This window comes from Oncorhynchus mykiss, chromosome 6 (genome assembly GCF_013265735.2).
Source record: "Oncorhynchus mykiss isolate Arlee chromosome 6, USDA_OmykA_1.1, whole genome shotgun sequence".
Lineage (NCBI taxonomy): Eukaryota > Metazoa > Chordata > Actinopteri > Salmoniformes > Salmonidae > Oncorhynchus > Oncorhynchus mykiss.
In genome coordinates this window covers 29675297-29701470 of record NC_048570.1, presented here as the reverse complement: position 1 = coordinate 29701470, position 26174 = coordinate 29675297, and the positions used below count along the sequence as shown (strand labels likewise).

General features: G+C 40.5%; 1 protein-coding gene across 4 annotated transcripts in view; it reads right to left on the bottom strand.

Annotated features, from left to right (window-relative positions):
* Positions 1-8984: 8984 nt before the first annotated feature.
* LOC110525692 (MLX-interacting protein) overlaps positions 8985-26174 on the bottom strand; it is a 39968-nt gene continuing 22778 nt past the window's right edge. For all 4 annotated transcript variants that reach the window (XM_021606041.2, XM_021606044.2, XM_021606040.2 and 1 more), the window contains exons 12-17: positions 24480-24592; positions 24208-24315; positions 23541-23668; positions 23304-23427; positions 22825-22954; positions 8985-9697 (exon numbers count right to left, since the gene is read on the bottom strand). In XM_021606041.2, the coding sequence (XP_021461716.2) occupies positions 9576-9697; positions 22825-22954; positions 23304-23427; positions 23541-23668; positions 24208-24315; positions 24480-24592 (725 nt within the window). In that variant the 3' untranslated portion in view covers positions 8985-9575. The remainder of the gene's footprint in view (positions 9698-22824; positions 22955-23303; positions 23428-23540; positions 23669-24207; positions 24316-24479; positions 24593-26174) is intronic.

Below are 26174 nucleotides of genomic sequence, written 5' to 3'. Positions count from 1 at the left end.
TTCTTCATGTGTTTCATGCTGCAATTGTTGTGCTATGGTGAATGCTTACACATTCAGGTGTTAGCTGACATCTTTGCTTCATTATCTGCGCACAGTTTTGCACTATGGCATGGCTGTCGATATGGTTTTATGGGAGCATGTGCATGTTAAGGCTCTGCATTCATCACCTTGCCGATGCAAAGCTAATGCTAATTCCTGCATTGGCTGTTATGTTCTGTATCTTCTGCACATAGTCGTTATGGCATGACGGCATTGTTACTGTCAAGAGTATGGTGAGGTCTTGGTAACATAGAGGCAAACACAAGCCACCCCTTCCACAGCATCTGCTGGAGCTTCGCAGTACGATTTATTTTACCCAGGATGTTTCGTCGTTTCTTACCCAGATGCAATGAGGCATTACATGAACACCTAGTTTACATTCATGATGATGTCCTGCTTTAGTGTCGGTGTGTCTTGGCATTTTATTGAGTATTTATTGTGATGTATTATTGGCTGCTGCAATCAAAGATAAAGATAAGTGTTTCCAATGGCATCATCGGTGTCACTGGTGTAGAGAAGAGTAGGCAGAAGGCAGTCACAGGTGTAGAACTACTGAGTTGATTTAAGCACCATAGATCAAAGCGGGACGAAACCCAAACGCTGTTCTGCACAAAATATATCTTCATAAACAAAAAGGCAAAGGGCGAACCCATCGTGGAAAATATAAAGTACTCAGGAAATAGCGGGTGGAGTTAGTCATAGGGGAGGTGTCTAGGTGTCTTTCTCTGTGCAAAGGTGGAGCAGGAAGAGACGTAAACCAGGATGTCCCGGGCCAAGTTGGGCCACCAGTACTTGGCGGAGAGACAGTCGATAGTACGGGCTATACCCGGATGCCCCGACACTGGAGTTGTGTGTGCCCAGGTGAGGAGACGATCCCGCACATCAGAGGGCACGTAGATATACCCCTCGGGACAGTGGGCAGGTGAGGGCTTCTGTCGCAGAGCTCGACAGATGTCTGCGTCCACATTCCACATGACAGGAGCCACAATGCGGGACAAGGGAATAATGGGTATCACTTTCTCCCTTCGATCCTCTGTGTCATGCACCCGGGACAACGCATCGGCCTTAACGTTCTTTGATCCCGACCAGTCGGAGAGGGTAAAGTCAAACCTGGCAAAGAATAGGGCCCACTTGGCCTGACGCGGGTTCAGCCTCTTGGCTGCTCGAATGTAAGTTCCTGTGGTCCGTCCAGACAAGGAATGGGTGTTTAGCACCCTCCAGCCAGTGCCGCCATGCTTTCAGCATCTTCTTGATAGCCAACAACTCATGATCCCCCACGTCGTAATTCCGCTCTGCTGGAGACAGCTTCCGTGAGTAGAAGGCGCATGGATGGAGTTTAGGCGGCAATCCAGTGCGTTGGGAGAGAACAGTCCGTACTCCAACCTCAGAGGCATCCACCTCCAAGATGGCGCCGAAGAGGATGGCTGATGTTTTACATACTCACCACGAACTGGAAGAAGCTTTTTCCTTTAAAGAGTCCGATGAGAAGGATATACTGCTCTCCTGGGAACAGGCCCAGATCCCCGTCATTTGCGTGAAGAAAAGACAGAGGAAAAGAGGACGCAGATCGGGCTGCCTTCTAAGAATCTGTAGGGGAGCGAGTAAACTTTTATTGCCTTCCGATCTACTTGCTAACATGCAATCATTGGAAAATAAAATTGATGACCTACGATTACGATTATCCTACCAACGGGACATTAAGAACTGTAATATCTTATGTTTAACCGAGTCGTGGCTGAACGACGACATGTGCACCAGCAGAACAGTGATGCTACGTCTGGAAACAACTGGTGCGCAATGTCTAATATTAAAGAACTCTCTAGGTATTGCTCGCCTGAGGTAGAGTACTTTATAATAAGCTGAAGACCACACTATCTACCAAGAGAGTTCTCATCTATATTATTCGTAGCCGTCTATTTACCAGCACAGACCGATGTTGGCACTAAAACCGCACTCAACCAACTCTATAAGTGTCATGTTCTGACCTTAGTTCTTTTGTTATGTCTTTGTTTTAGTATGGTCAGGGCGTGAGTTGGGTGGGTTGTCTATGTTCGTTTTTCTATGTTGTGTTTTGAGTTTGGCCTGGTATGGTTCTCAATCAGAGGCAGGTGTCGTTAGTTGTCTCTGATTGAGAATCATACTTAGGTAGCCCTCAGAAAAAAAAGACCTCCACAAGTCTGGTTCATCCTTGGGAGCAATTTACAAACGCCTGAAGGTACCATGTTCATCTGTACAAACAATAGTACGCAAGTATAAACACCATGGGACCACGCAGACATCATACCGCTCAGGAAGGAGGCGCGTTCTGTCTCCTAGAGATGAATGTACTTTGGTGCGAAAAGTGCAAATCAATCCCAGAACAACAGCAAAGGACCTTGAGAAGATGCTGGAGGAAACAGGTACAAAAATATCTATATCCACAGTAAAACGAGTCCTATATCGACATAACCTGAAAGGCCGCTCAGCAAGGAAGAAGCCACTGCTCCAAAACCACTGTAAAAAAGACTACAGTTTGCAACTGCACATGGGGACAAAGGTGGTACTTTTTGGAAAAATGTCCTCTGGTCTGATGAAACAAAAATAGAACTGTTTGGCCATAATGACCATTGTTATGTTTGGAGGAAAAAGGGGGAGGCTTGCAAGCCGAAGACCACCATCCCAACTGTGAAGCACGGGGGTGGCAGCAGCCTCATGTTGTGGGGGTGCTTTGCTGCAGGAGGGACTGGTGCGCTTCACAAAATAGATGGCATTGTGAGGAAGGAAAATTATGTGGATATGTTGAAGCAACATCTCAAGACATCAGCCAGGAAGTTAAAACTTGGTCGCAAATGGGTCTTCCAAATGGACAATGACCCCAAGCATATTTCCAAAGTTGTGGAAAAATGGCCTAAAGACAACAAAGTCAAGGTATTGGAGTGGCCATCACAAAACCCTGACCTCAATCCTATAGAAAATGTGTGGGCAGAACTGAAAAGCGTGTGCGAGCAAGGCCTACAAACCTGACTCAGTTACACCAGCTCTGTCAGGAGGAATGGGCCAAAATTCACCCAACTTATTGTGGGAAGCTTGTGGAAGGCTACCTAAAACGTTTGACCCAAATTAAACAATTTAAAGGCAATGCTACCAAATTTTTATTGAGTGTATGTAAACTTCTGACCCACTGGAAATGTGATGAATGAAATAAAAGCTGAAAGAAATCATTCTCTCTACGATTATTCTGACATTTCACATTCTTAAAATAAAGTAGTGATCCTAACTGACCTAAAACAGGGAATATTTTCTAGGATTAAATGTCAGGAATTGTGAAAATCTGAGTTTAAATGTACTTGGCTAAGGTGTATGTAAACTTCTGACTTCAACTGTATACAGTGAGAGAATGGGGATTGGAACCAGGTGTGTGTAATGATGATGAAACAAGTCCGGGGCTGATGAGTGAATTGCGTTTGCCAGCAATAGGTTCGGCAGCAGCTAGAAGGCCGGCGATGCCGAACGCCTGAGCTGGACAGGAGGGAGAGCCAAAGTGAAGGCTGGTGAGACAATCAGTGTGCATCGTTTGATTTTGACCGATTGTGAGTAGGAATTGCCTACTAATTACTTGCCTACTAATTGTTTGCTAATTGGTTAATGATGTCATTGGAAACACTTATTTCCTCTATCTTTCTTACTACAAAACATAGAAATGTGCCATTTTCACATATGTTGATGTTGGGATGGTGCTGGAGATGAATATGAAGTTGAAACATTTCGAAGCTTCTCTTTAACATTACTCAGTCTTTTCATTATTAAACATATATTCACCGATTACTACTGCTAACCCTAACCATTTTTTCCACACTCAGATTTTTTGTTATCACTTTGGACCTTAGTGGGGGAGCTGAGGCTGTATTGCGGTGCGATGACCAATCAAGGCTCGCTATAGCTTCCAGTCGCGTTGGATTGGGTGGTGATGATACATTTGAGGTTACACCAACATAAAAACCACCCTAATCTGTGAGGTGTAAGGCTTGTTAAGAGCTCCATGAACGCGGTTATGCCTAAGATTTTTAGAAGCATTAGACTAGAACATTGATACTGTTTGACATCTAAGTTTAAACATCAGTCATGAAGATTAGGCTATTTAGATTTTTGCAAAACGTGATGTAGTTCTCTTGGGATTTGGCTCAATCTTCCCTCCTCTCTCATGTAATTATTATTTCCTCAGGTTGTTACTGTAAATGAGAATGTGTTCTCAGTCAACTTACATGTTAAAATAAGGGTAAAATATATATATATATATATATATATATATATATATATATATATATATATATATATATATGACCTAGCATGATCAGCTGTTTCCAGATTTCTAGGAAATATGACCTATAATTAATTACGAGTGAAAAAGTCCCCCCCCCAAATGCAAGTAATTATGTTAAAAAGCATCTTTCCTGTGTTGGAATGGTGTGTAATGTTATGGAACTGAGAGGCATGATTGAGGGCTAGGCATACCCCAACAACAGAATGGTGTGGGTGTATACCGGGCATAAAACATATTTAGAGTAGACTGATTGGCCAGCTCATCCTAAAATAGCAAATTTTTGAAACCGTCTGTTTGAGATACACGTTTGAGGTGGTGTTTTTGAAGTGTTTGTTCTCCAATATATGCTTTGGCCACATACAAGTATAGGATTAGTCAACATTATTTGGGTATGAGTTAACAGAATATGAACTTTTAAGTGAGATTTTCACTGTACAGTTAGTTACAGACAATTCTTGGATTAAAGTATCATTGTTATCAGTTGATAGTCATAGAAGAATATTAGCCATCATTGGAAACCTTTTCAAAATAAATGGTTAAATGTAAATGTGGTGTTATACCTGATACAAATCCGTTAACATGGAATAAAAGTACTATTCAGAAAAAAATGTCAATGTCTTGAACATGAGAGAAACTGTCAAAGAGCAGAAAACTGTACTGTTGTCATACTTCCTAGACTTGTAACATGCACTCGGGAATGCAAGAAAGGAGGATATTGATGTGACCGAAACAGTACAAAAACACAGAAACCATGCTGGGGGAAAAAATGTCTTTACTTTGTAGACCAAGAAAGAGAATATTTCCAACACTTACTGTATCTCAGGGGGAACAAACATAGAAATACTTCCAAAAAGTAATCTCATAAATGAAACATCCCCTTAAACAAAATACTTAATCCTTGTTTTATAACTTAAACCAGGTCATGATTCTTGACAAAAGAATATTGGAAACTTTCCCCACCACATAGTAACTGCTTGGCAAACACATTTTTAATGACATCCATCTGCTCTTGTTCTTTTGGAGTCTTTGCATAGTTCCAATTCCCTTTGAATGGAACAGAAATAAAACCTTTGATCTGAATGACACTAGATTAATGTTAATTGTGATTAGCCCACAGAAATGCTGTCTCATGTGGCCAATACTGTACATGGGGCTCAGAATCAGTAACAATAATACAGTCCCCAGTCATAGGATAAAGAGTACTCCACTCGTAGAGTAGCAAAGAGTGCAAACATTTAGGTGATCACAGTTATTGAGATGTATTAAGGACTCTCATAAAGTCCATATAGCCTCTAAAAAAATAACATACATTCAGGAAATACAAAACCAATAGTGCTAAATGTGATATAATTCCAAGCAAATTCCATTGTGCATCAAAATAATAAATACGACAAAAAACAAATACTAAATATCACTCTGCAACAGTCAGGAGTTACAATAATAAAGTATATTCATGTATTTGCTGTTCTGAGGTGCATTGCTAATAAAGGAGTAGTTTCTCTAAATGCCTCCCACAATGTACCAATGTAGGTCAGGGCTTCTGAGACTAATAAAGGAGAGACGTGAAATTAAAGTTTCTACTTTTGCAATATAACCTATAATGTTTAACTGTATCTTAGACAAATACGATCTGAACTATGAGAAGAGCTATGTATCTTTGACAGGCTAGCATAACGCTGTCATAAGCATACCTTAGACATAAGGATGGCTTGATTGTAAGAAACAAAAAAAGAACATCATACATATGCTATGTATGTAACCTGTATGCTTACAGTATGGCTGATGCTTTCTTCATCATAAAATATCCTGATTGTGTTTGTTTGGTTATAGGGAGCAGCATAAAAAGCTCACCAGCGCATCCCTGAGAGAACAATAAGAAAAAAGCAACATTCACCACATAATGTTTGAATGCTCCTATAGCACAATGTTTGTTTAAAAGACAATGAAATGGTAGGCTGCAGTGTGTAAGGTTAAATGTGCTCAAAGTGCTTCACACCTGTCCATGGCCTTGTCCAGGAACCACCCAGGGTCCATTAGTAAAGACTGAATTTTCCTTGAGTGAAAAGTGAACCTTTTTCCATGGATAGACTTTGGCTTAACATCACTGAGGATATTAAAGACTTCTGGTATTATTTGAACAGTCCAACCCCCCAAGAAAAGGGTAGAATAACCAGAACGTCTGGCAACAAAAAACTAGGACACTTCATTTCACGGAAGACAACTGTGCATGAGTTTGAGACCCCACCAGATGCAAAGGCACATGAGTCGAATTATGATGAAGAAACAGTAGTAAGTAGTTACTGAAGGCTTTCAGAGTACTCAAAGCATACTGCCAATCAGTGCTAAGCCTTTTTATAGCCTTTTTGATAACACTCAATGTATCCACACTCACCGTCATACAACAGAGAAAACAACAACAGAACCCACAACTCATTCAAGAGATATTTCCCTTTTATGACAAATCATATGCCGTTTTCTTTGTTTCATACCTTAAAATAACAATAAGAGCTCAATAAAAACAAAAATACCAAATAAAACGAGCAAGCACGGTAAAACACCTCTGGTTCAACACCATGTTATTTACCTGCCAAAGTACAGTGCCTTCAGAAAGTATTCATACTTACTCCATTTTTCTTTGGTGTGTTAAAGCCTGAATTCAAAATGGATTCAATCTATTTTTTCTCTCTCACCCATCTACACACAATACCTCATAATGACAAAGTGAAAACATGTTTTTAGAAATGTTTGCAAATTTATTGAAAACAAAATATGTAAATGAGATATTTCTGTAAGTATTCACACCCGAGTCAAAACTTTGTAGAAGGACCTTTGGCAGCAATTAAAGTTGCGCGTCTTTCAGGGTAAATCTCTGAGCTTTCCACACCTGGTTTATGCAACATTTGATTCAAAATTCTTCAAGCTCTGTCAATTTGGTTGTGGATCATTGCTAAACAACCATTTTCAGGTCTTTCCATAGATTTCAAGTAGATTTAAGTCAAAACTGTAACTCTGCCTCTCAGAAACATTCACCGTCTTCTTGGTAAGCAACTCCAGTGTAGATTTGGTCTTGTGTTTTAGGTTATTGTCCTGCTGAAAGGTAAATTCATCTCCCAGTGTCTGTTGGAAAGCAGACTGAACCAGGTTTTCCTCTAGGATTTTGCCTGTGCTTAGCTACATTCCATTTCTTTTTTAACCTGAAAAACTCTCTAGTCCTTAACGATTACAAGCATAATGTTGGATTCTAGTTTGAAATATACTTATTAATGTTACCATACTAGAAGTTATTGATTACTTTACATGTATAAGGAATGCATACGTTTGGGTCTATAGAGAGTGTAAGAACTAGGTGTATTGAAAGTTACTGAGTGAGGAAGGGGGAGTGCAGAAAGTTTACATTCTCAAAACATGGTATTGTTAAATCTCATGGCTCCTAAAGAGAGAAGCAAACTGCAACAGTCTGGTTTCAGTCACTGATAAGGTAGGACAGCCGTGGAGTAGGGAGGAGTGAGGAATTTGTCCCGAGGTCGGGTCAGATGAAGTGACAAGGAACAGTCATGTTACAAACATTATACTTCCATGCCCATGAAGGTTCTAGCAGGAGGCGGGGCCATGACCACACCAGTGAGAGGAACCAATTAAGTCCGGACTTGCAAAAGAGATGTATTGGCTGTTTAGATGTGCAAGGAGTTGACTCAGCCTAGTAGAAGGGTATAAATATATGTGCTTGTGTAAACACATCTTTTGCCTTTGCAGCTGTTTCACCCAGTGGGGGAATAACTTGGTTTGAGCTTTTCCTAGTCGTCCGTTTGAGTTTTTACTCTTTGTTCAGAACCTAACAATACCCATAACATGATGCAGCCACTATGCTTGCAAATATAGAGAGAGTGATACTCTGTAATGTGTTGAATTGGATTTCCCCCAAACATAACACATTGTATTCAGGACAAAAAGTGAATTGTTTTGCATAATTTTTTACAGTATTACTTTAGTGCCGTGTTGCAAACAGAATGCCTGTTTTGGAGAAGAAAATACAATTCTGTACAGGCTTCCTTCTTTTCGCTCTAATTACGTTAGTATTGTGGAGTAACTACAATGTTGTTGATCCATCCTCAGTTTTCTCCTATCCCAGCCATTAAACTCTGTAACCATGAGAGGTTGGTTTCGTTCCTCTCCGGCTACTGAATTAGGAAGAACGCCTATTTTTTTTTTACAAATATACCAATAGGTGCCCTTCTTTGCAAGCCATTGGAAAACCTCCCTGATCTTTCTGGTTGAATCTGTGTTTGAAATTCACTGTTTGATTGAGGGACCATACAGATAATTGTATGTGTGGGGTACAGAGATGAGTTAGTCCTGTTAAACACTATTATTGCACTATTATTGCACACAGAGTGAGTCAATACAACTTATGTGCAAATATTTACTCCTGAATATATTTAGACTTGCCATAACAAAAGGATTGAATACTTATTGACTGTAGAAATTTTTGCTTTTCATTTTGAATTAATTTGTAATTTTATTTAAAACACAAAAAAAAAAAAATATATATATATATATATATATATATATATATATATATATATATATATATATATATATATATATATATATATATATATATATATATATATATATTCCACTGACATTATGGGGTACTGTGCGTAGGCCAGTGACAAAAAAAAACTAAATTTAATCTATTTTAAATTCAGGCTGTAACACAACAAAATGTGGAAAAAGTCAAGGGGTGTGAATACTTTCTGAAGGCACTGCAAGCCTTAAAACTAATTGGGAGTTCCACCATCAACAGTGTGGCGAGTTACATTAACAAAGAGCAATGTTATTGCTGGGTTCATAATATGCTGCAAATGTTGTTCTGTGTGTGGTGTGTATTGATCATCCAAAGTAATGCACCGAGCTTGGGTTGTTGACCGCAATGCCCAGTCGATGTGTAGGAATGAGAGGTCAGTAAGCTGGATGAGGTCACGTATACAAAGACCACAAACTTCATGTCCTGTTCTAAATGGTAATGGATAGGGTGGAAGACAGAGTAACTTCTTTGGATTACCTTTACGGCAAACTAGTGCTGGTACTTTTCCATTCTGTAGTTTCAAGGTCTTTTTCAATCTGGAGAGGTTAGAGTACTTTGTGGTAGAGACCCTCTGTGAAGTGCTGTACTAGAGGGTACTATGACCATGCACTCAATCTGAATCACTCTTCCCCTCCCCTGGAGGTGCGGCTAGGAGTCTGCAAAGTGACTGTGGGTGTTGGTGACAGCCTGGGTGGCTTCCTCAGGCAGAAGGGTGGGGTCAGTAAGGATGGATGTGCTAGTGCTGAACTGTCGGAGAGTGCTCAGTACCACTGGAGAACAGAAAGACAAATCAGCTATACATTCATCACAGTTGACATTTTGTGTGACAAGTTACACAAAACAAGTTACAAAAAATATATTTTTTCCCTCCATAAAATAATTTATGAAACAGCAGACAAAGATAAAGAGGAGCTAGCATGCCTCTCAGTAAGGCTTCAGATTGTGCATCTGACTCTTCATAATCCTACTTCCAAAAGCATGCTAATCAGACGGTAGTAATATATAGTCGCTAGTAAAAGTCTATGACCCAGGGAATCGATAGAACATCACTAAGAGATGCACAAAAACAATGTACCATTAAAAATGGGCGAATCTTCACTTTAACACTTGGTGGAAGCACCCTTGGCAGCCATTACAGCTTTGAATAATTTTGAATAAGTCACCAACAAGTCTTAAGGCAACAAATATCCATTGTTTTTGTAAAAATTGCTCAAGCTTAGTAAATTTGGTTGGGAATCATTGATGGTTAGAAATATTCAAACCTTGGCTCTGATTTTCACACAAATTTAAGTTAGGACTGAGACTGGACCATTCAGGAACACTTAACACCTCTTAGAAAGCCAATTCTGGTTTGTCTTTGGCATTACTTTTGTGTAATTGTCCTGCTGGAAAATACAACTGTATCCCAGGGTTAGGTATTCAGAAGACTGTGGCAGGGTTTCTCTAACTTTTTACCTGGGCTTTGCTCCTTTCATATTTATTTTGATCCTGACAAACTCTCCAGTCCCTGCCGGTGACAAGCATACTCATAACATGATGCTGCCACCACAATACTTAAATACCTTATCCTGGGTTATGGTTTTATTTTTCTGCGGGACAATTACACAAATGTAATGCCAAAGACACACTATGATGGCTTTCCAATAGGTGTTGAGTGTTCCTGAATGGTCCAGTTTCAGTTCTAACTTAAATTTGTTTGAAAATCAGAGACAAGGTTTGAATATTGCTGTCCATCAATGATTCCTAACCAAATTTACTGAGCAAGATCTAATTTAATCTATTTTTAGATGTAATTTTAAGGCAGCAAAATGTGCAAAGGGGTGTGTAGACTTTCACTAGGCACTGTAACCTAGTGAACTGAACTGTCTCCAGTGATGATAATCTCTGACGTCAACATCCCTCCCTCTTAGATTGAGTGTGTAAGAGACACAGGTTGAACAAGAGACTGAAGGAGAATGTGTTCTTTCTTGTAAATAAGTGACAGGGAAAATATTGTGTGTGAGATCATGTCACATCAGGAGGTAAATCTTTCCTTACAAAGAAAAATGGGGGTGAAATGGACTATTAGACATTCTAAAAAAATAAGTATATCGTACATCACACACACTGTACCATCTAACACCTACAGACAACTAGTCATTCAAGTCAAAATCATAGTGAAATGCTGTAATGCAGTGGTATTCAAACTTTTTCAGGCAGTCTTTTTGTCGAGCAAAACTTTCTGAGGAAAGTAATACACAGAGCACAACAAACTTAGTTGAAATACGTCAAGTGTCCTTATAGGTATATTTGGCGTGGAAAATGTGAATCCAGCTGTACAGCCTATTGCCTGTTTCTGTTTACGAGTCTTTTATTAAATAATGTGAAACAATGTGTCTGTTTGCTGCTTTTCGTTAAATCATGCATAGCTGTTCTTTATATGGCCTAAAATAAATGTGTTCATATGGGCAGAAAATAATCTATAGGCTATAGCATACTGAATTTTTATCAGTTATGAAAATAAAACATTTAATGCAGAAAAGTGGATCTGGTAAACGGCTGACATTTGGATGTTTCAGTTAAAACAGACTGTCACATGACTATAGAAATGGAAACATTACGATTTTAGAGACACAAAGTAACAATAACCTATGATTAAAGGGTTAGGCTATACCGTCATCATCATTATTCACATCATTCAAATTCAATCAAGTCACAATTATCGGCTTTGGTATTGACATCAATGAGCAGACTTTCCGATTATGAAATTAGGACCAAAGAAATCCACTGTTTATATAAAAGGTATGCCTTTTCCCCTACATTTTAACAGTCTAAATAAGTCAACGTAATATAAGACATCACAAAATCCATTTGGCCTACGTCGTTTTATGTAGTCTCACTATGATGCGGAAAATGTAGGCTATTTCTAAATAATTGAATACCACATTGAGTTGACTGTATAGGCTATTATAGTAAAGATCTATCTGAGGTTCAACTTTAAGACAAGGGCATTTTTTAAAACTATTTTGATACTCACCTCATGTCTTGATAATGTGAATGAAATCCATTTAGTTTTGAAATCAGTATTTGTCCATTTACCCATTGTTCCCATTTTCAATAAAGAAATATGCATGACAGACTCTTTTTAGCCTGTATCGTTTGGACTATCCTTTCCGTAAAGTATGAGACTTCCATTTATTATTATTTTTTTTAACCTTGCATGCAATCACAACAGCTGTTCACATAACTGTCAAAATTCTGATTCAGCTGATTGTTGAAACAGGGTTCAAGTTGAATGTCTAATTTCACATATAAATGCTTATAGTCTGGAAGATGGCGCCGAAGAGGATGGCTGACATTTTACATGCCAGTAACCAATTGTGCTATTTTGTTCGTTTTTTGCGCTGTTTGTAACTTATTATTTAACTTATTTTGTACATAATGTTGCTGCTACCGTCTCTTATGACTGAAAATAACTTCCGGACATCAGAACAGGGATTACTGACCACGAACTGGAAGAAGCTTTTGACTTTAACAAGTCAGACAAGAAAGATATACTGCTCTCCTGGAAACAGGCCCAGAACCCCGTCATTTGCGTGAAGAAAAGACGGAGGAAAAGAGGACGCAGATCGGGCTGCATTTTGAGAATCTGTAGGTGAGCGAGTAAACTCCCACTGCCATCAATTCTACTTGCTGACATGCAATCACTGGAAAATAAAATTGATGACCTACGATTATGATTATCCTACCAACAGGACATTAAGAACTGTAATATCTTATGTTTCACCGAGTCGTGGCTGAACGACGACACGGAAAATTGATTTCTGGAGGAATTTTCAACGCACCGGCAGAACAGAGAAGCTACGTCTGGTAAGACGAGGGGTGGGGGTGTGTGTCTTTTTGTCAATAACAGCTGGTGCGCGATGTCTAACATTAAAGAAGTCTCAAGGTATTGCTCACCTGAGGAAGAGTACCATATCATAAGCTGTAGACCCCACTATCTACCAAGAGAGTTCTCATCTAAATTATTCGAAGCCGAAGACCGATGCTGGCACTAAGACCGCACTCAACCAACTCTATAGGGCCATAAGCAAACAAGAAAATGCTCACCCAGAAGCGGCGCGCCTAGTGGCCGGGGACTTTAATGCATTGTAAGTGCATCAACAACGTTGTCTCAACAGTGACCGCACATACAGTTGAAGTCAGAAGTTCACGTACACATAGGTTGGAGTCATTAAAACTAGTTTTTCAATCACTCGACAAATTTCTTGTTAACAAACTATAGTTTTGGCAAGTCGGTTAGGACATCTACTTCGTGCATGACATAAGTCATTTTTCCAACAATTGTTTACAGACAGATTATTTCATTTATAATTCACCGTATCACAATTCCAGTGGGCCAGAAGTTTAAATACACTAAGTTGACTGTGCCTTTAAACAGCTTGGAAAATTCCAGAAAATGATGTCATGGCTTTAGAAGCTTCTGATAGGCTATTTGACATCATTTGAGTCAATTGGACATGTACCTGTGGATGTATTTCAAGGTCTACCTTCAAACTCAGTGCCTCTTTGCTTGACATCATGGGAAAATCAAAAGAAATCAGTCAAGACCTCAAAATTATTTTTTTAGACCTCCACAAGTCTGGGTCATCCTTGGGAGCAATTTCCAAACACCTGAAGGTACCACGTTCATCTGTACAAACAATTGTACGCAAGTACAAAAACCATGGGACCACGCAGCCATCATACAGCTCAGGAATGAGACGCTTTCTGTCTCCTAGAAATGAACGTACTTTGGTGCGAAAAGTGTAAATCAATCCCAGAATAAAAGCAAAGGACCTTGTGAAGATGTAAAACAGTCCTAGACCACCATAACCTGAAAGGCTGCTCAGCAAGGAAGAAGCAACTGCTCCAAAACCGCCATTAAAAAAGTCAGACTACAGTTTGCAACTGCACAATGTCCTCTGGTCTGATGAAACAAAAACAGAACTGTTTGCCCATAATGACCATCGTTTTGTTAGGAGTAAAAAGGGGGAGGCTTGCAATACCATCCCAACCGTGAAGCACAGTAGTGGCAGCATCATGTTGTGGGGGTGCTTTGCTGCAGGAGGGACTGGTGCACTTCACAAAATAGATGGCATCATAAGGAAGTAAAATTAGGTGGATATATTGATGCAACATCAAGACATCAGTCAGGAAGTTAAAGCTTGGTCGCAAATGGGTCTTCCAAATGGGCAATGACCCCAAGCATACGTCCAAAGTTGTGGCAAAATGGCCTAAGGACAACAAAGTCAAGGTATTGGAGTGGCCATCACAAAGCCCTGAACTCATTCCTATAAGGAATTTGTGGGCAGAACTGAAAAGGCGTGTGCGAGTTACACCAGCTCTGTCAGGAGGAATGGGCCAAAATTCACCCAACTTCTTGTGGGAAGCTTGTGGAAAGCTACCTGAAATGATGGACCCAAGTTAAACAATTCAAAGGCAACGCTACCAAATACTAATTGAGTGTAAGTAAACTTCTGACCCACTGGGAATGTGATGAAAGAAAATTATTCTTTATAAATTATAAAACTCCTATTATTCTGACATTTCACATTCTTAAAATAAAGTGGTGATCCTAAACTGACCTAAAACAGGGAATTTTTACACAGATTAAATGTCAGGAATTTTTAAGGTGTATGTAAACTTCCGACTTCAACTGTAGATATCCCAACCAGAAGTCATGGATTACAGGCAACATCAGCATCGAGCTAAAGGCTAGAGCTGCCGCTTTCAAGGAGCGGGACACTAATCCGGATGCCAATTGATAATCCCCCTATGCCCTGTGGCAGGGCTTGAAAACTATTACTGACTACAAAGGGAAACGCAGACACGAGCTGTCCAGTGACCGGAGACTACCAGACGAGCTAAATGCCTTTTATGCTCGCTTCGAGGCAAGAAACACTGAAGCATGCACGAGAGCACCAGCTGTTCTGGATGACTGTGTGATAACGCTCTCGGTAGCCGATATGAGCAAGACTTTTAAACAGGTCAACATTCACAGTGCAGGACCAGATGGATTTACTAGGACGTGTACTCAAAGCATGCGCGGACCACCTGGCAAGTGTCTTCACTGACATTTTCAACCTCTCTGAGTCTGCAATACCTACATGTTTCAAGCAGACCACCATAGTCCCTGGACAAAAGGAACACCTACGTGAGAATGCTGTTCATTGACTACAGCTCAGCGTTCAACACTATAGTGCCCACGAAGCTCATCACTAAGCTAAGAACCCTGGGAATTAACACCTTCCTCTGCAACTGGATCCTGGACTTCCTGACGGGCCACCGGATAGGCAACAACACGTCTGCCACGCTGATCCTCAACACCCTCAGGGGTGTGTACTTAGTCCCCTTCTGTACTCCCTGTTCATCCAAACACGACTCCAACACTGACGACACAACAGTGTCCTGATCAACGACAACATTAATGGGGCTGTAGTGGAGCGGGTCGAGAGTTTCAAGTTCCTTGGTGTCCACATCACCAACGATCTATCATGGTCCAAAAACAGGGCACGAAAAATCCTTTTCCCCCTCAGGAGACCGAAAAGATTTGGCATGGGTCCCCAGATCTTCAAAAAGTTATACATCTGCACCATCAAGAGCATCCTGATCGGTTGCATCACCGCCTGGTATGGCAACTGCTCGGCATCTGTGCGAGCGCTGCAAAATAAATGTACACATACATGTTATTCAATCATTGCACCCACAATGCTCGCACATGCCAACGAGCGTCTGTGTTGCCAGGGGCTAAAACATAAGTTGCTTCTATTTGTGACGCCGAACGCGATGCAAGTCCTGTTTCACCCATCTCCTCATTGGCTTTTAGAAGCATATACCCACATGCCATCTCCTCATTGGTTATAACCATGTGGGTGATTGAAAGATGAACTGGTAATACACCTTATTATGAAAGTTAGATGCCAATCGCCATATAAAGTCCAAAGAAGAAAAAGCCTGGAAGGAGAAGAGATGACTAGAAACGATTCGGTTGATCGTTTAATGTGTGGATTAATTGTCCGAGTAGAGGACCTTGTGCACAAGTAAAATAACAACTCAACATTTATGTCCCAGGACAAATTAGCTAGCAACAGCAAGCTAGCTAACTAAATAGGTCAAATTAGCTAGCAACTGCATGCTAGCTAGCTAAATTGCCATACATGTTTAATGCTTTTTGACCTGTCCCCAAATTAATATAATTGTTTCAGAGTTTGCTTTGATATTTCAACCTGCGTGTCGTGATCACATTTGGTGTGAGGGGACAAAATCTATTTGCACACGATGGCGGACGCAGTTTGGGCATGGTGGGAGGCAAGACCTGAAACCCGACTCAATCATGACTTACTTCAAGCCAGCGGCTTCTAAAGCTTTCACAAAGGTGTTTCCTGGGACTCACAACCTGGGTTGCTTCTTTCACATGAAACAAATGCAAAATGTACAAATGTTTTCCAAAGTGCGACAAAAGTACCTCCACGACACGACTATGCCCAAGAGATAAGGGAGCTCGGCGTGCTAGCATTCGTCCCGCCGGCTGATGTAGGCCAATGTGTCCACGACCTGCTGGATACCTGGGTTCTTTCAGCGCACGGAATGTCAACTGGAGGAGCTCCTGACATACTTTCAGACAACATGGGTTGGGGAGAAGGTCGGAAGCATTTTTTGTATTTTGCTAAGCTTATTTGTTGATAAATACATGTTTTAAGGTGAATGGTTGGTGTGAATGGATGGTGTAAAAACTATATGAAAGGAAAATACATTGTAGAAACTAGATACAGGCCTAGATAGATTATAGTTTGTTTTTAGCCTTATATATACACACTGTTCAAAAACATAAAGGGAACACTTAAACAACACAATGTAACTCCAAGTCAATCACACTTCTGTGAAATCAAACTGTCCACTTAGGAAGCAACACTGATTGACAATACATTGCACATGCTGTTGTGAAAATGGAATAGACAACAGGTGGAAATTATAGGCAATTAGCAAGACCACTCCCAATAAAGGAGTGGTTCTGCAGGTGGGGACCACAGACCACTTCTCAGTTCCTATGCTTCCTGGCTGATGTTTTGGTCACTTTTGAACGCTTGCGGTGCGTTCACTCTAGTGGTAGCATGAGACGGAGTCTACAACACACACAAGTGGCTCAGGTAGTGCAGCTCATCCAGGATGGCACATCAATGCAAGCTGTGGCAAGAAGGTTTGCTGTGTCTGTCAGCGTAGTGTCCAGATCATGGAGGCGCTACCAGGAGACAGACCTGTACATCAGGAGACGTGGAGGCGGCCGTAGCAGGGCAACAACTCAGCAGCAGGACCGCTACCTCCGCCTTTGTGCAAGGAGGAGCACTGCCAGAGCCCTGCAAAATGACCGTTCTAATGCCTGCAACATCCTCCAGCATGACCGGTTTGGCGGGTGGGTCAGTCATGGTGTGGGGTGGCATTTCTTTGGGGGGCCGCACAGCACTCCATGTGCTCGCCAGAGGTACCGAGATGAGATCCTCAGACCCCTTGTGAGACCATATTCTGGTGCGGTTGGCCCTGGGTTCCTCCTAATGCAAGACAATGCTAGACCTCATGTGGCTGGAGTGTGTCAGCAGTTCCTGCAAGAGGAAGGCACTGATGCTATGGACTGGCCCACCCGTTCCCCAGACCTGAATCCAATTGAGCACATCTGGGACATCATGTCTCACTCCATCCACCAACACCACGTTGCACCACAGACTGTCCAGGAGTTGGCGGATGCTTTAGTCCAGGTCTGGGAGGAGATCCCTCAGGAGACCATCCGCCACCTCATCAGGAGCATGCCCAGGCGTTGTAGGGAGGTCATACAGGCACGTGGAGGCCACACACACTACTGAGCCTCATTTTGACTTGTTTTAAGGACATTACATCAAAGTTGGATCAGCCTGTAGTGTGGTTTTCCACTTTAATTTTGAGTGTGACTCCAAATCCAGACCTCCATGGGTTGATAAATTTGATTTCCATTGATCATTTTTGTGATTTTGTTGTTAGCACATTCAACTATGTAAAGAAAAAAGTATTTAATAAGAATATTTCATTCATTCAGATCTAGGATGTGTTATTTTAGTGTTCCCTTTTTTTTGAGCAGTGTATATATAACCATATGCACAAATGTATATATAATATTCTGCCCATACTAACTTATTTTAGTTACTGAACCAATTTCTGTATATACACACACAATATTCTACCCATGAGCACTAATGTATATACTATATTTGTAGCCATACGTGATTAAATGAAAAGCACTAAAAACACCTGCCCATGTGAACGAATGTAGGCCAATAGGCTATACAATATTTAAAACCATATGAGTAAACGAAAAGCAGTAAACGTACACATTATTTCACATTCTTTAATAACAGACTCAAACAAAATCACGCAATAGGCTACAGATCACTTCACAGCTTCACCAGGAAACTCAACGTATTGTAGCCTCATGTGGATGAAAGAGTAGCGGAGGAAGGAGTTCGCTTCTGCTGCAGTGTTCATGGCAAAATATTATGTGTTGCAGTGGTGCTTCGCTTTTTCAGCGGGGACTCAAATTATTATTTCCACCAACATTTCTGGAACCCCATTTTTTTTTTTCGCCGGAAATTCTGTAGACCCCACCACAAATCTAATGAAACAACCTTACAAATGGGTACATTTAGATTTTCATATCAACAAATAACCATCTCTCCTATCAAAATAAAGAGAACCAATATATACAGTGCCTTCAGAGTATTCATATCCCTTTATTATTCCACATCTTGTGTTACACCCTGCATTTAAAATGGATTCAATTGAGATTTTGTGTCACTGATCTACCCACAATACCCCATAACGTCAAAGTGGAATTCATTTTGTAGAAATTTTTACAAATTAATTCAAGCTGCAATATGTAACTTTTTGGGCAACCCAACCAACTTCACATAAAAATATGAGTTATAGATCTGTCATTCTCATTGAAAGTAGGTCTAAGAAAAAAAATGGTAGATATGTTCTATGAGTATTATTTCTATGCTTCCCATTCTTTAGTTTTGTTTTTGTGTCTGTTACTTTCAGTTTTGAACACCAGCTTCAAACAGTAGAAAATACAATATTTTTGGTTTTGGAAAATATATTTCACAGCCGTTTAGATTGTAAAATGATTCTCTACACTATACTTACTTGTTTTGTCACATAAACTGAAATTAGGCAAACTATTACAATTTTACTGGGTAATGGTGGAATGATATCTGCATAATACATCTTTAAAAATGAAAAGCTGAAATGTCTTGAGTCAATAAGTATTCAACTACTTTGTTATGGCAAGCTTAAATAAGTTCAATAGTAAACATGTGCTTAAGAAGTCACATAAGTTGCATGGACTTGTGTGTAATAACAGTGTTAAACATCATTTTTGAATGATTAACTCATCTCTGTAGCCCACACATAGAATCATCTGTAAGGTCCCTCAGTTGAGCAGTGAATTTCAAACACAGATTCAACAACAAAGACCAGGGAGGTTTTCCAATGCCTCGCCAAGAAGGACACCTATTGGTAGATGCGTAAAAAAGCAGACATTGAATATCCCTTTGAGCATGGTGCAGTTATGAATTTTACACTTTGGATGGTGTATCAATACACCCAGTCACTACAAAGATACAGGTGCCTTTCCTAAATCAGTTGCCAGAGAGGAAGGAAACTGCTCAGAGATTTCACCATGAGGCAAATGGAGATGTTTAAACAGTTGCAGAGTTTAATGATTGTGATAGGAGAAAACTGAGGAATGGATTAACAACATTGTAGTTACGCCACAATACTAACCAAACTGACAGAGTGAGAAAGGGACAGAATAAAAAAAGATTCCAAAACATGCTTCCTGTTTGCAATAAGGTACTACAGTAATACTGCAAAAAATGTGTCAAAGCAATTAACTTTTTGTCCTGAATACAAAGTGTTATATTTGGGGCCAATCTACAACACTGAGAACCACTTCATATTTCAAGCATGGTGGTGGCTGCATCATGTTATGGGTATACTTGTCATGAGCAAGGACTAGGGAGTTTTTTGGGTATAAAAATAAACAATAGAGCTAAGCACCAGCAAAATCCTAGAGGAAAACTTGGTTCAGTCTGCTTTCGAACAGACACTAGGAGACAAATTCACCTTTCAGCAAGACAATTACCTAAAACACAAGGCCAAATATACACTTGAGTTGCTTACCAAGACAACATTGAATGTTCCTGAGTGGCCTAATAAGAGTTTTGACTTTGAAAAACTTGAAAAGGACTGTCTAGCAATGATCAACAACCAACTTGACAGAGCGTGAAAAATGTTAAAGAATAAATGGGCAAATATTGTACAATCCAGGTATGCAAAGCTCTTAGAGACCCAAAATCAATCACAGCTGTAATCGCTGCCGAAGATGATTCTAACATGTACTCAGCAGGTTGAATACTTATCTAATCAAGATACAGTATATTAGTGTTTTATTTTTCCATATAAAACAAATAATCTTTGAATTTTTCTTCCACTGACATTAGAGTATTGTGTGTTGATCGTTGACAAAAAAACTATTAAATCCATTTGAATCCCACAATGTAACACAGCAAAATGTGTAAAAGGTCAAGGGGTGTGAATACTTTCTGAAGGGACTGTACATGTATTTACTCAATACACATGAAAAGTTTGGACACACCTACTCATTCAAGGGTTTTTCTTTATTTGTACTATTTTCTAGATTGTAGAATAATAGTGAAGACATCAAAACTATGAAACATATGGAATCATGTAGTAACCAAAAGAAATGTTGAACAAATCAAAATATATTTTATATTTGAGATTCTTCAAAGTAGCCACCCTTTGCCTTGATGACAGTTTTGTACACTCTTGGCATTCTCTCAACCAGCTTCATGAGGTAGACACCTGGAATTAAGTTAAATTAACAGGTGTGCCTTGTTAAAGGTTAATTTGTGGAATTTCTTTTTGAGCCAATTACTTGTGTTGTGACAAGGTAGGGGTGGTATACAGAAGATAGCCCTATTTGGTAAAATACCAAGTCCATATTATGGGAAGAACAGCTCAAATAGGCAAAGAGAAACGACAGTCCATCATCACTTTAAAACATGAAGGTCAGTCATTATGGAACATTTCAAGAACTTTGAAAGTTTCTTCAAGTGCAATTGCAAAAACCATCAAGCGCAATGATGAAACTGGCTCTCATGAGGACCGCCACAGGAAAGGAAGACCCATAGTTACCTCTGCTGCAGAGGATAAGTCCATTAGAGTTAACTGCACCTCAGATTGCAGCCCAAATAAATGTTTTACAGAGTTCAAGTAACAGACACATCTCAACATCAACTGTTGAGAGGAGACTGCATGAATCAGGCCTTCATGGTCGAATTTCTGCAAAGAAACCACTACTAAAAGGACACCAATAATAAGAAGAGACATGCTTGGGCCAAGAAACACGAGCAATGGACATTAGACTGGTGGAAATCTGTCCTTTGGTCTGCTAAGTCCAAATTTGACATTTTTGGTTCCAACCACCATGTTGCATGCGTGATTCCCACAATGAAGCATGGAGGAGGAGGTGTGATGTGTGGTAGTGCTTTTCTGGTCACACTGATGGTGATTTATTTAGAATTTATTTAGAATTCAAGGCACATTTAACCAGCATGGCTACCACAGCTTAGTAGGGCTATCATTATTTTTCTACAGGATAATGACCCAACACACCTCCAGGCAGTGTAAGGCTATTTGACCAAGAAGGAGAGTGATGGGGTGCTGCATCAGATGACCTGGCCTCCACAAATCACCCGACCTCAGAGTTGGACCGCAGAGTGAATTGAAAAGCATCCAACAGGTGCTCAGCATATGTGGGAACTCCTTCAATACTGTTGGGAAAGCATTCCAGGTGAAGCTGGTTGAGAGAATGCCAAGAGTGTGCAAAGCTGTCATCAAGGCAAAGGGTGGCTACTTTGAAGAATCTCAAATATTTGTTGTTTAACACTTTTTTGGTTACTACATGATTCCATATGTGTTATTTCATAGTGTTGATGTCTTCACTATTATTCTACAATGTAGAAAATAGTATAAATAAATAAAAACCCTTGAATGAGTAGGTGTGCCAAACTTTTAACTGGTACTGTATATATTTGTATTATCTTTCTCAATAAGTGAATATATTATCCTATGAAATAATACGTACTCTGGTTCTCCCCCTGAAAGAAAATGCTTTATTTTGCGATCCCACTGCAATTCCATTTGAATATCACTGCTGTAATGGAACCACTTGCCAACCGCCACTTCTCTATCCACCTCCTCACTGTCCTACTCTGACGCTGCAGCTACAGGAAGACTGATTAGCAGGAAAATCATGGGGGAATCTTGAAACCATTTAATTGAAAACATTGAGCGTGTGTGTGTGTCTGTGTGGATTTTTGGTTTTATTATCCTTAGCTCAGAGGTTAAGTTTAGGGTTACAATTAGGGTTAGGAGTTTGGGTTAGATTTAGGGGTAAAGGTTAATGGGAATCAATTGTTTGATCCACACAAGGTTAGTAAAACAAACGTGTGTGTGTGTGTGTGGAGGCTTATATACTATCCTCGTGGGTACAGTCCCCACAAGGATAGTAAAAACAAGGAAATTATCCCTCATGGGGACATTTCCCAGATCGCTACAACGACAAAGGCTATTTTAGGTTTAGGGTTAGCATTAGTGTTAGAATTAGGGTTAGGTGATAGGTTTAGGAGTTGGGGGTTAGGATTAAAGTTAAAGTTAGGGAAAATATAAATGTTGAATATTTTAGGTCCCCACAATGACAGTAAAACATATGCTGTGTGCGTGTGTGAGAGAGAGAGGTTAGGGGCATTGAGTGTAGTTTACTCACTGGGCCTCAGCACATGGAGGGAGCAGTGACGGTCCAGCCATTGCAGTGTGGTCTCACACAGCTCCCCTTTGCTTGTGGTGGAGACAGTCCCATTGAAGGACTCAAATAGGGGTTTAATAATGATGCTGAACTAAGGATGGTGGGTCAAGGGTCAAACACATAGGGAAAAGGGAAAAGATTCAAAGTTGCATCCTATTTCAATCTCAGAAGACATATGAACGAACCTCTCTGGCAGAAAGGACCTCAGATGTACTCAGATGGCTCATGGTATACAGTCCTATATCATACTACTTCATTTTCTACAGTCGTAACCTTCACAAGTCCTCCTGAAACCAAACATTATTGCTCTTCTTTGCTTATATACAGCATCTAATCTAGCCATCTGACATAAATTAAATAAATATTAAAAGTAGCCTGATTGATTATATCATTATGACAAAGTCATGTTAAATGTCAGTGATAAGGGTAAAAACGGATACGATCCAAAACTTCCAGTTCTGAAGTGTGCGGCTCTTCACGTACTCATCAAACTTCTCCCGCATGTGGTCGAATCGGTGGCGTGTGATGGGCACACCTGTAGCAGGCAGCTGCTCCTGACACACACTGTGGCACAGCAATAGCACAGATTACTATGTCATGTATACTCATACTCAAACTGTTTCCTGAACTCGTCTACTCAGATAAGAGAGATAACATAACAGTGAGGCAGTACATACTTTATGGAGGCATTGACCTCCTCAATCTCCTCCCGTAGCCTTTTGGTCTCCTCCTGCATCTGCTGCCTCTCCTGCTGCAGCTTCCTAATGTACTCCACTGTCTTCTGCAGCGTGACTGCATTACTGATCTGGTATCAAACACAACAAGAATAGGTGGCAATATTGGAAAGGTCATGACACGTCGTCAACTGCTGGAGCATTCAACAATGTGTGGGTATGTATCATTCTTTCATGACTTTACCATTTCAGACAGAAGATGTGATATATTACCTGTAAAATAAAATTAAACAATGGGTACTGTTTACATTTCACATTAGAGAGGTGTTAAACAATGGAAATGTTAATGCACTTACCTGCAGAAAAAGCATAGAACCATTCACACAGCCCCGATAACTGTATTTGGTTATAGGGCTTTTAATTTACAATGTTTTTTTTTACCCCCTACATATATATGCAAAATCTGGTATAAAAAAGCAGGCATGGTAAATGTGAGATTTTGGTCTGTGTATGAAAGGGATACTATATTTGTACCCTATACCTGAAAATAATAGGATGTGCAAACACTATGCTTCTGAACTGATCTTTAAATAAAAGCCATCAAAAGCTAGATCTGGAATATATTAGTAGGAGGACTCAGTAGACAGATGACAGACAGACATGGCTTTACATTGGACTGGGACTTGAGAGCAGGAATCAGGCTGCACAGCATTTTGAAGCCAATGTTGATGTTGAAGCGCCTCTTCTGTTCAGCAGTGATATGGGTCACCCTACGGCTCTGGAACAGACAGGGAGAGAACAGACACACACATAATCAGAATGATTAGTCTGCAATGATTCAACGGCAGGCACACAACACTGGACCTGCTTGAAAAAGCTGGAGTCATACACAGTCACATACACAGACAGAGAATAGTAGGCAGGAGGGTGGGCTGCTGTTACCTGGTTGGACTCGTTCTTGGAAAGGGCAATGCAGCTGCTGTGTGGAGACTGAGGACTGGAGACCTGCTCTGACCCACACAGTGACCCCTGACCTGAGCTACGGTCCTCATGCCCTGGGAGACACAAATGATCCACACTTACCAAAAACCATCATAAAAAAGACTGCTACACCAGTGAGCACCAACTCACATTAAAGACAATTCATTAATTTTATGGAAAGCAGATCAGTACTGTAAACATTCCAAAACACTGTATGAATGTGTTACCATGCCACATCCTGTATACACATGTAGAGCTAATAGATTGATAGCTTATGTTTGACAGGAGGCAAGCACCCTGTGACACATGACTGAGTTTAGTGTACATACAGTGGGGCAAAAAAGTATTTAGTCAGCCACCAATTGTGCAAGTTCTCCCACTTAAAAAGATGAGGCCTGTAATTTTCATCATGGGTACACTTCAACTATGACAGACAAAAAGAGAAAAAAAATCCAGAAAATCACATTGTAGGATTTTTTAATGAATTTATTTGCAAATTATGGTGGAAAATAAGTATTTGGTCACCTACAAACAAGCAAGATTTCTGGCTCTCACAGACCTGTAACTTCTTCTTTAAGAGGCTCCTCTGTCCTCCACTCGTTACCTGTATTAATGGCACCTGTTTGAACTTGTTATCAGTATAAAAGACAACTGTCCAAACCTCAAACAGTCACACTCCAAACTCCACTATGGCCAAGACCAAAGAGCTTTCAAAGGACACCAGAAACAAAATTGTAGACCTGCACCAGGCTGGGAAGACTGAATCTGCAATAGGTAAGCAGCTTGGTTTGAAGAAATCAACTGTGGGAGCAATTATTAGGAAATGGAAGACATACAAGACCACTGATAATTTCCCTCGATCTGGGGCTCCACGCAAGATCTCACCCCGTGGGTTCAAAATGATCACAAGAACGGTGAGCAAAAATCCCAGAACCACACGGGGGGACCTAGTGAATGACCTGCAGAGAGCTGGGACCAAAGTAACAAAGCCTACCATCAGTAACACACTACGCCGCCAGGGACTCAAATCCTGCAGTGCCAGACGTGTCCCCCTGCTTAAGCCAGTACATGTCCAGGCCCGTCTGAAGTTTGCTAGAGACCATTTGGATGATCCAGAAGAAGATTAGGAGAATGTCATATGGTCAGATGAAACCAAAATATAACTTTTTGGTAAAAACTCAACTCGTCGTGTTTGGAGGACAAAGAATGCTGAGTTGCATCCAAAGAACACCATACCTACTGTGAAGCATGGGTGTGGAAACATCATGCTTTGGGGCTGTTTTTCTGCAAAGGGACCAGGACGACTGATCCGTGTAAAGGAAAGAATGAATGGGGCCATGTATCGTGAGATTTTGAGTGAAAACCTCCTTCCATCAGAAAGGGCATTGAAGATGAAACGTGGCTGGGTCTTTCAGCATGACAATGATCCCAAACAAACCGCCCGGGCAACGAAGGAGTGGCTTCGTAAGAAGCATTTCAAGGTCCTGGAGTGGCCTAGCCAGTCTCCAGATCTCAACCCCATAGAAAATCTTTGGAGGGAGTTGAAAGTCCGTGTTGCCCAGCAACAGCCCCAAAACATCACTGCTCTAGAGGAGATCTGCATGGAGGAATGGGCCAAAATACCAGCAACAGTGTGTGAAAACCTTGTGAAGACTT